This window comes from Martes martes, assembly GCF_963455335.1.
Source record: "Martes martes genome assembly, chromosome: 1".
NCBI lineage: Eukaryota > Metazoa > Chordata > Mammalia > Carnivora > Mustelidae > Martes > Martes martes.
The window spans coordinates 210,029,124-210,039,268 of record NC_137888.1 but is presented as its reverse complement, the minus strand read 5'-3'; the positions used below and the strand labels follow the sequence as shown (position 1 = coordinate 210,039,268).

The following is a 10,145-nucleotide window of genomic DNA, read 5'->3' as shown; positions in this document are numbered from 1 at the left end:
TCTATCTTCAAAGGAGCTGCTGGGCCCTGTGCCTCTGCGCAGAAGGGAGTGTCAGCCCGGAGCTGAGCTAGGAACCCACCCCCCAGCTGTGTCCCATCTGGGTTTCTCCCGGTTCTGGGTGGGGTCTGGCAGCTCACACCCCCTACTCTTTCCACTGCAAAGAGTGGGTGGAGGATACTTTCTCTGGCCTGGTGGTGGGGCTGGCAGGATCCAGAGTCAGCCCAGGGAAATGTTGAAATCCCTTGTACCGGGTTGCAAATTGTTCCCGCCTGAGTTCATATTCAGACAGGCCCTTGCCCCAGCTAGCTGTGTGACCCTGAGCGGCTCACTTACCCTCTCTGAACCCACATCTCCACGATAGTTCATAGTAACTCCCACCTTCTGGGGATTCACGTCATGGGAAGTGCTTGACGAAAAGTTACCCATTCCTTTGGGGAAGACTGAGCCCTGGAGGGTCATCAGGGCCCATGTCCCCTAAGACCATCTCCTAGGGAGGAACAGGTAGGTAAGATGAGGTGAAGGAGGGGACCTCCCCACACCTGCCAGGCTATCTCTGAAGGGAAACAGGGAGGTCGGGAGTCTAATTAATCACTGGGAAGGGCCAGACAGATGCCCTAAGGGAAAGGTCAGCATTCACCCTGTTTTCTCAGAAGTCACTGTAATCCTGGCTTGGGTGGGGCTCGGGGTTGGGGCACAGAATAGGAAGGCTGACAAAGTATGAGCGGCCTGGGCAGCAGCCACCCTCCCCATCCCGTCCACCCTCCCTATCCCGTCCACCCTCCAGCCACCGGGTGCTAGTTAGGGCAATGGCCGCCTTAAGTCTCAAAAGACAACAACCACCCAAATGAGGAATTGAACCGTTTATTGGCCTGGGTCCGGGTCTCAGGCACGAGGGGCATCTGGGGAGCTGTATGGGGGGAGACAGGTCCCCGACTGGCTCCTTGCCCCCCAACACCCTCTTCCCCAGCCTTTGCATTCACAAGAAATTGCTTTGAGGCATGAGGTTTCCTTCCCCGAGGCGAGCTGTACCCCAGCTCTCAAGCGGGGAGAAGAGCCAGCAATTACAAAGGGGTCTGTGCCGGGGCCGGACCCCTCTTTGGCAGCTTCAACACAGACGTGAGACAACAACAGCATCCATTCTGGTGGAGCACGGTGGGGAGAGGAGGTCACACGCATCACACACACGCACACACAGACACACATAAATATATATTTGTACCGCAACATCCCTTCCACTTATCCATGGAATTTAGCAAAGTCCTTCTGGGGCAGGCAAGGAGGGAGCACCCCACAAGCATCCCCCCAACCCCATGCTTCTCTATACAATGCAACTTGAAAGGAGGCACAGCGGACTCAGGTGGCCCTGCCTCAGGAGATCGGGTTACCCTGGCTGTGCTGGGGGTGGGAGTCCCTTGGGCAGGGGGGTGGTTTTTAGGAACGGGGGTCCTCTGCCAACAGCTCCCCTAGAACCTTCTCAAGTTCCACCCTTTCCCACCAGGAGGCCCAGAGCCCTCCTCAGCCCCCCAGACCAGTTTTTCCAGCCCCTGGTGACGCCTTTGTGCCCCAAATAGTGCAACTGGCCAATGAGGTCTGAGAATAGCATCCAGCATCTACCCCCAACCCTGTGGTTTGCCAGCATCTCGTGGAGAGACAGAGGAAAGGGAAGAAGCCGCCAAAGTGGGCAGCTGGTGAAATTTGGGGAAGCTGTGGATTGGGGCCTTGCAACTGTCAGCTGGTGCCGCCCAGGACAGTCAGGGAGGAGGCCTCCAGCTCTTTGGGAACAGTGGTTGTGGGGAAGTGGCCTAAGGTTGTCAGGAAAAGGTGACAGCGGGGCTGGATTCAGAGAGGGAAGTTCCATGCAGGGCAGAGAGTCAGAGAGTGGCGAAATGTTGAAATCCCTTGTACCGGGTTATGAATTGTTCCTGCCCTGAGCTCCCCCCGCCCCGGAGTGCTTGCCTGCTGTGTCACCTGAGTGCTTGCCTGCTGTGTCACCCAGGCCCCTTCCAGGTCCCCTGGGGCCTCCCCGCGATCCGTTCTGAAGGCAGTCACATCAGTTACTGCACTAGCCTCTGACCCCGTGGGAGCTCTGCCATCTGCCGGGTGGGGGGGTCTCAGCCGGCCGAGCCCAGGGTGAAATACTTTCAATGTCACCCGGGTCTGTGGTGTACGGGCATCTTGGTTCGCAGCCCCCTCTCTGTCCAGGGACACAGCTCTCTGTCCGTGGAGCCCTGTGCCACGGCCTGGTGGCCCACTTGCCCCTCAGACCACCGTGTTGCCCTCCAGAAACGTGGGTGACGTAGGCATGTGCGTGCCCCTCTCCAGGGAGCTGGAGCTGCGGAGAGGCAGGAGCCGATGGCCCGGGGTCCCACCCCGCCGTCCTTGAACCCCCGCCGCCCGCCGGCAGCACCGCAGCGGCCGCAGCACCTCCCGCCGCAGGTCCCGGCTGCGCCACGTGTAGATGACGGGGTTGAGCAGTGAGTTCAGAGTGGCGAAGGCAAAGAAGTAGTGGGCCTTGTAGAGGACAGGGCAGGACCGGACGGGGCAGGCGTAGTCCAGGAGCAGGATGCTAAAGGCCGGCAGCCAGCAGACGATGAAGACACCCAGCACGATAGTGACCGTCTTGAGCAGGGCCAGCGTCTGGGGGCCGGCCACGTCGGCGTGGCTGGAGCGGACCACACAGTAGATGCGGACATACAGGGCGACGATGGCCAGTAAGATGACGGAGAAGATGGTGACCACACAGAGCACATAGTGCTTGGTGTAGAGCGGCAGAACAGTGGAGCAGGCCTCGAGGTGGCCCAGGCAGTTCCACCCAAGGATGGGCAGGCCGCCGAGCGCCAGCGAGATGAGCCACGAGGCCGCGATCAGCAGCAGCATGCGGCAGCTCTTGTCGCTGCCGTACAGCTTGACCTTGGCAATGGCCACGTGCCGCTCAATGGCGATGGCCAGGAGGCTGAAGACAGAAGCGGAGAGTGTGATGAAGGCAGAGCCCTCGCGGGCAAACCACTGCACCGGGGTCAGCCCCAGCGTGACCGGGCCCGACAGCAGGGTATTGGCGACGAAGGCCACCCCTGCCAGCAGGTCCGAGGCGGCCAGGTTGCCCAGGAACAGGTACATGGCTGAGTGGAACTTGCTGTTGCGAGCGACCGCAATGAGCACCAGCAGGTTCTCTGCCACGATGGCGAAGCAGAGGATGATGATGACGGCCAAGGCCACCTGGCGGGAGGGCGTCTCCTGAGTGTCCAGAGTCTCCTTCGTGTAATTGTAGTGTTCCCGGACCTTGCTGGGGTTTAGGTACTCTGAATACAGGCTGCCCATGGTGGGGCTCAGTGGCCGGCCAAGGCCATGGGGCTGTCAGAGCTGCAGAGAGAGAAGACAGACAGACAGACAGGTGCGTCAGTGCCGTGGCTGCTTCCTGGGTTCTGCCTTTGGGTGGCTGTGGTTTGAGTCCCAGCTCCCTCCCTTCTCACTGAGCGGCCACACGAAGCATCATCTTCCCTGCTTTACCAATGGGAAACCCAGAGAAGTTAACTCCCTTGCTGTAAGTCTCAAAGCCGGTAAGTGGTAGAGCCAGAAAACCTCCCCAAAGCCTCTATAACCTCGAGGTTGTGAAGTCTCAAAAGAACAGAAACTCCCCCAAAAAGAGCATGAGGGACACAAAGGAAACTTCTAGAACTCTTGCTCACCTCCCCAGACAGCAAGCCTTGGGCAGGGCCTGGAGGGCTCGTCTCCCTTTTGGAATACACTGGAGCCCGGGGCCTCATGCCGCCTGCCAACCTGGGTCAGCAAGATGCTGGGTGCTGATAGCACCATCCCCCGCTCATTACCACCCACTGCCCTGGATTTCAGGCTGGGTCTAACCCTTGTGGCCATGGGTGCTCCCGAGATAAGGTCTTGGGGAGACACCAGGGCGGCCCTGAGGTTTAAGCGTCTCAGAGGTCATGGCATCTTCAAGGACAAAGACCTCGGAGGCAATCCAGGGTTCAACCCCACTCCACCTGACATGCTGTGAGACCTTGGGCGAGTCACTCAACACTCGGCCTCTCACCGCAGTGTCCTCATCTGTGCAATGTGGAGAAGAAAGCCCACTTTACAGGGGTAATGGGAAAATCCTCGTGAATGGCACAAGAGGCCCCCTTAGCACATAGCAGGCACTCAATAAATACTAGCCGATATATTAGCTCCCCTCTTCCTGCCACACACACAGCTGGGGACTAGGTGCCCTCCAGCCAGTCTTTGAGGAGGGAATGTAGACTGAGTTAGCCAGGCAAGATTCCCAACATCCTGTTCTCATCAGCACCATCTAGCCCTGCCCTGGGACAGAGGGTCCCAGAGGGGTGGGCAGGGCGCTGGCACCCCCCTCCCCAGCCAGGATGAAATCCAGATGTGAGGCCCCAGGAAGAAGCAGGGTGGAGTCCTCACTTCCCAGTCACATCCGGTGTGGGAAAGGCTGGGAGGGGGTGATGGGATGGGGGAGCCACAGGAGACCAGTCTGGGAGGTCCTGGCTGGGAGGATGGGGCAGCTGCTGCGGCGCTGAAGTCATGTGAGCCGAAGAGGGGGCGAGAGGCACCCGGAGAGGGGGTTGAGGAGAGGGGGGACGGGCATTTGTTTCCATGAAAGCCTGAGTCACCCCCCTCTCAAGGAAAACTGAGCTGTGGGGGGAGGGGGCTGGAAGAAGCGTGGGCTGAGAGGCTGAGAGGCCAAGATCATGGCCTCCTCCCAGCTCGCTGGTGGCGGTGGGGGGAGTCTCAGAGGGGCTGGTGCAGTGTCTGCCTTTCGCGGAGGGGGGAAGCCAGGAGGAAGCTCCAGCCTTTAGCTAAGTGGGGAGGGAGCGGGAAGAGCCCTCCCTAGGTGCCTGGAAACAGGCCTGGCAAGGAACACGTGCGCTCCTGGAGTCCGGTTCCAGAAAAGGCTGGTTAGGCTGGTTCCTAGTGAGCCTGGGAATTATGGGGGGCTTCCGGGGTTACCCAAGCCATCTCGGTCCCTGGACGCCCCCTCAGAGGAGGCCCTGGCGGGGGGCCTGACAGAGGCAGCTGCTCCCCCTGGGTGAAGGGGCATCCGTCCTAGTTTGGAAACAGAGAAAGGCTTGTGCGCATCCCCGGAGACTGCCGCCCCGCCCAGATCGCCAAACAGAGGCCCCTTGTTCCGCCGCCGGACCGGGCCCTGGGCGCCCCGATGCCCTCTGGCCGTTGCGGGCTGCAGCCGGCCGGGAGCTAGCCTGGCCCTGGCCTCCGCCCCACTAGACCGGCCCTCGGGGCAGAAACAGCCCGCGCCCTGATTGGCTGATTTTCAATCCCAGGGCCTTGAGCGATTCGCCCATTGGCCTGAGCTTTCCGTCCCCGGCATTTGATTGGCCCAGTCGGGGGCGCTCTAAGGAAGGCGCTCGTGATGGGTCCTTTGCAGGCCAACCACATCTTTCAGAGAACAGAGTTAGGGCTGTGTGGATGTCCCTGGGGAGAGTGTGAACCGGCGGCCTGACCGCTGGGTCACGCCGACCAGACGCCCCCCCAGGCTGCCCTGGCCTCCTGGGCCCCTCCTGGGGTTCATGACTGAGAATCAAGGGCCCGTTGCAGGCCTGGGAAGCACCCGTGCTGGTGGGTTAAAAGCCTAGGCCGCCCCCTTCACCCCTCCCTCATACGGGGCCACCAACCTTCTGGTCTGGCAGCCAAGAGAAAGGTTTATGGAGGCTTCCTGGAGAAATAAGAATTGGGTTCAGTCCTCACACCCCAGAGGCCCACCGAAAGTCTGTCTTCTTTCCTGGGGTGGGGGTGGGGGGTGGGGAGACCGGGGGCTGCACACTCACTTTCTGCAGCCCTTGGAGGCTGTCAAGGCTTCCTCAGAAGGAGGGGTGTCTCGCCTAGTTAGAGAAGGGGAAACCGAGGCCCACACTGCTTCCCTCTTCTCATCTTCCCCACTAGGACTTTGCTGAAGACAGGGCTTAAGGCCGGCTCGTGCTTCCCAGAAAGAGGAAGCGGGGCCTGGAGATTGGGGCTGGCAGAAGAGGCACCCCCACCCCACCCAGGCTGTGTCAGGCTCCCAGACCTGGCTAAATGCAGGGCCTGTCTCCCGCTCACCTTCACCAAGGCCGTCCTAACTTCTTCCCAGAGGCTCAGTAAGAGGTCACTGGGCTCAGAGCCGGGGAATGGCCAGGCCTGAAATGGAATGAGAGGGACGAGTGACAGGGTTTGGAGGGAAGGGAAGATAGACCAAGACTGTTCCGTGGGAGATTAGAAGAGAGGAAGGACAGGGAAAGCCTCAGCGGCTTCCAGGAGCCCCTCCTCCAAGTTCCACTGAGGCAGGGCCTGTGCTAACAGTCCCGCTGTCACTCACTGATCCATGCCATTGGCCCTAGGGCAGTGCCCCCACCCCTACTTTTGGTTTCCCTTAAGCGGTCAGGCGTGCCCTACACTGCGGTTCTCCATGCAGCAACCAGGGGGAGCTGTTTAATTCACAGAGCCAATACACTGTGTCACTCCCTCACCTCCTAATTCTTCCATGGCTCCCCACTGCCCAAAATGGCCTGGCCCTTGCCCATCTAGCCTCCTCCCACGCTCCCCGAGGGCCTCTCCACTCCAACCACGCTGGCCTCCTAGGTGCCACCCCCATCCCTACCTCAGACACTTTGCTCTCCTTCAACCAGGCATGCCCTTCCCTCAAATTCTGGAATGACTGTCTTCCCCTCTTTCTGGTTTCGGTTTTAAGGTCACCCGCTCAGAGGGGTCTCCTCTGACCGTCGGTCTGCCATAGCCACCTTCCCCGGGGCCTCTCTATGACAGCATCTTGCTTCATTATCTTCACACAACTTGCCATCTTCAGAGATTATTATTGTATTTTATTGTGTTCTGTCTGGCTTCCGTGGTTTAATATGAGTGTTGGAGGCCAGCGACCAAGTCTGTTTTCAGCCCCTTTGGCGTGATGCCTGGCACACAGAAGGCGCTCTAAAAACGTGTGATGGATGGATGGATGGATGGATGGACGGACGGACGGACGAGTGAACAAAGCCCTGAGGGTCCCCGAGGCAGAGGCACCTAAATTCAGCCTAGCCCCCAAACCACAGCAAAGGCTAGAGACGCCTCGGGTCGCCGGCAGCCCCCTGACCGAGCGAAGCCCGGCGCGTCTCCGTGGAGACAGCGGCAGGACCCGCCCCCGCCCTCCGGCTGCAGTCTAGGCCTCCTTATCTGGCGGTGGAATGCGCGGTATCCACACTCGCTCCCGCTGGGGCCTCTCTCGCGACAGCCACACGCGAGGAACCCCTACATCTCCCGTGGCGGGTGGGGGGGGACACCTCTGCGTCCCGCCAGGAGCTTCGCCCCAATATTCCCGGAGAGCTTAGAGGCGGGAGTTGGGGGGGGGGGTTGTGATCCCAGTTGCAGCCTCTCGGTAAATACCAAACCACCATCGCGCCACGCGGGGGTCCGTGGGCTCAGCGCGTGGCTCCCGGAGCATCTGACTGGCGCAGAGTCGGGGGAGGGCATGGAAATCCCCGGGTGAGTCAACTCGTGCCGGAGGAGGGGGCGAGGTTCCGACGCTCAACTGGGTCCCCGAACACACGAGGTCCGCGCCACGGGTGACTGCACCCCCGCCCCGTCCCTGGGCCCCAGGTGAAAGGAGAGGCGCGGGAATCACGCACTCACGTTCCCTTTCCTTCCAGAACAAAGCCTCGCCCCCGAAGGGGTGACTGAAGAAGACGAACTACTCGGGGAAACTGAGGCACAGAGGCAGACCTGCAGGCGGTGGGGCAGACGGCCCTCCCCGGGGGCCCCGCCCCTTGACTTAGAAGCTCCGCGGCTCGCTGCACCTTTCGCTCTGGCCCAGCCGGAGTCGGCCTGCGGGAGGGCCCCTCCCCTTCACACACACTCCCCAAACCCTCCGGTCCCGGACCACACGGCTCTGCCTCCCAGTCTCTGGCCGAAAGAGCTCGGATCCGCCTTCTCTTCGGCGCCAACTTCCTGCCGCCGGAGAAGGCGGGGAGCTCAGTCTGGGGGTTCGCAGCCGAGGCTGTAGGGGCCGCCCGGAGTCGTGGAGAGGGCGCACAGTGACCACTCCCTCCGTGCAGCAGAAGCACGGGCGGCGCGTGCGCGCCCCGCTGCGCCCCCGACCCCTGGCCTGGCTACCCAGCTCCGATCCTGCGACTCAGGGATCCTGGGCCCGTCCTTTCTGCCTCCCACTCGTCCCGCACACTCACCTGGCTGGGCCGGCCCGGGTCCCTGCCCTGGCCGGAGGGGCTCGCTCTGGCGTCTGCGCCCCCGGGACGGCATCGGCAGGGGCTGGGGCTGCCCGCCGTACTGGGACTGCGTCCCAGGGCTCCCAACCAGGGACAGAGGGGGGCGGGGAGAGACACCGCCTAGCCCCCCCCTCGCCCCGCCCTCCTCCCCTCCCCTTTCCGGCGGCGCCACTGAATCCAGATGTGGCTGGTCTGCCCAGCCGCGCGCGCTGGGGACGGCGGGGGAGGCGCGCGGGGTCCCTTTGTCCGCACCTCCCCCCCCCCGCCCTGCCCCTCCCAGGACCCAGTCGTGAGAACTTGCGGGAGCATGACGTCACGCGGCTCCGTGAAACCACTGTCTTCACCCTGAAACAACTGTCTTCAATTGTAGATGTACTCTTGGGTCATCCCTGGGTCCCCGGAGTTGGAGAAACTGGGACCCCATTTATATACTCAACAAGGAGACACCAAAGCCCCTATGTGTCAACGCAGCAAAAAGGCTCGAAGCGCCAGCAAATCCAGTCCCCACTATGTGCCACGCCTTGGCCCAAAGACAGGAGTAGCTCTTGCCTTGATAAGACCTCAAAATTCAGAAAAGACCCCTAGAAAAGTGGGAGCACCCAACAGTCTCCCTTGCCTCTGCTGATGATCTCCCAGCCGCCCTTGCTGGAGTCAACCAGACAAGAAGGCCCAGGCTCAGCCCACCTTCAAGCTTGGGGCCCAATCTTCCGTGGGGTTCTTTGGTTTCCCTCTCTTTTCCTCATTCAGCTTTTCCAGGGCGACTCTGTGTGCCTAGCTGCTGAGAGGGAAGGACACCCTCACTCACATTCACGCATACACACGTGTGTGTGAGAGATCAGCAGCTAGACAGCATAATAGGAGAGCCCTTGGTTCCTTCAACAAACATTTTTGGTACACCTCCTGGGTAGCAGCAGTGAACAAAACCAGAAAAAAGGGCCTCCCCCTTTTGGAGCTTATGTTCAGGTACAAGAGACAGCCTTTTAGGGGTGCCTGGGGGGCTCAGTTGGTTAAGCGACTGCCTTCGGCTCAGGTCATGATCCCAGAGTCCTGGGATCGAGCCCCGCATCAGGATCCCAGCTCCACGGGGAGTCTGCTTCTCCCTCTGACCTTCTCCCCTCTCATGCTCTCACTCTCACTCTCTCACTCTCTCTCTCTCAAATAAATAAAAAAATCTTAAAAAAAAAAAAAGAGCCTTTTAGGAGGACACTATTTGTGAAAATGCAAACATAACCTTCATATATGCTATTTACCAGATACATTAAGCACCCGCTGTGTACCAGATAGTATCCTAAAAGGCTGGAGATATATCAAGATCAAATCAGACAAAACTCTGGGTCCCTATGGAGTTGATGTTCCACCACATGTCCTCAGAATGTGCAGAATATTGAAGAAAGAAGAAACCAGTGAATTCCCTGGGAGTGGAAGAGGAAGATAGGGACAGGGCATGGAAGGGAGGCTGCTTTCATTCTATGAACCCTGTCCTAACTTTTGATTTTTGTAACATGTGCACGTGTACCCTATGCCAGTAATAAGTTAAATTAAAAGTGGACTGCTAGAGACCTAGATAGTTTCTGTATGTATCATACTTCAGTCAAGAACGTTGAAGTATACAAGGATGAAAAGGGTTATCTGCACTCCCATGTTCATCGTAGCGTCATACACAATAGCCAAGATATGTAAATAACCTCAGCATTCGTCAGTGAAGGAATGGATAAAGCAAATGGGGTATGGGGGCACCTGGGTGGCTTAGTCAGTGAAGCATCTGCCTTTGGCTCAAGTCACGATCCCAATTGGGATCGAGTCCCTGGATGGGCTCCCTGCTCAGCGGGCAGTCTGCTTCCTCCCCTTCCTCCCCTTCCGCACCTCCCCCCCACCCCAGCTCGTGCACTTTCTATCTCTTTCTCTCTCTCTCTAATGAAG

At 59.7% G+C, this 10,145-nt stretch overlaps 1 protein-coding gene across 2 annotated transcripts; it reads right to left on the bottom strand.

The window, feature by feature from the left end:
- Positions 1-851: 851 nt before the first annotated feature.
- Positions 852-8,322, bottom strand: S1PR2 (sphingosine-1-phosphate receptor 2). Of its 2 annotated transcripts, XM_080825018.1 has the most exons (3): positions 8,187-8,322; positions 6,076-6,153; positions 852-3,360 (listed from the first exon to the last, which is right to left on the bottom strand). In XM_080825018.1, exon 3 carries the CDS (start codon positions 3,316-3,318, stop codon positions 2,260-2,262), a length of 1,059 nt encoding a protein of 352 aa, XP_080681144.1. In that variant the 5' UTR covers positions 3,319-3,360; positions 6,076-6,153; positions 8,187-8,322; the 3' UTR covers positions 852-2,259. The 2 variants fall into 2 exon arrangements, with proteins under 2 accessions (XP_080681144.1, XP_080681145.1); XM_080825019.1 differs by lacking the exon at positions 6,076-6,153 and having other exon boundaries at positions 8,187-8,320.
- Between the last annotated feature and the right edge of the window lie 1,823 nt (positions 8,323-10,145).

Bases quoted from the DNA above. Each gene is read 5' to 3' on its own strand.
- S1PR2 (XM_080825018.1), bottom strand. From the start codon at position 3,318: ATGGGCAGCCTGTATTCAGAGTACCTAAACCCCAGCAAGGTCCGGGAA.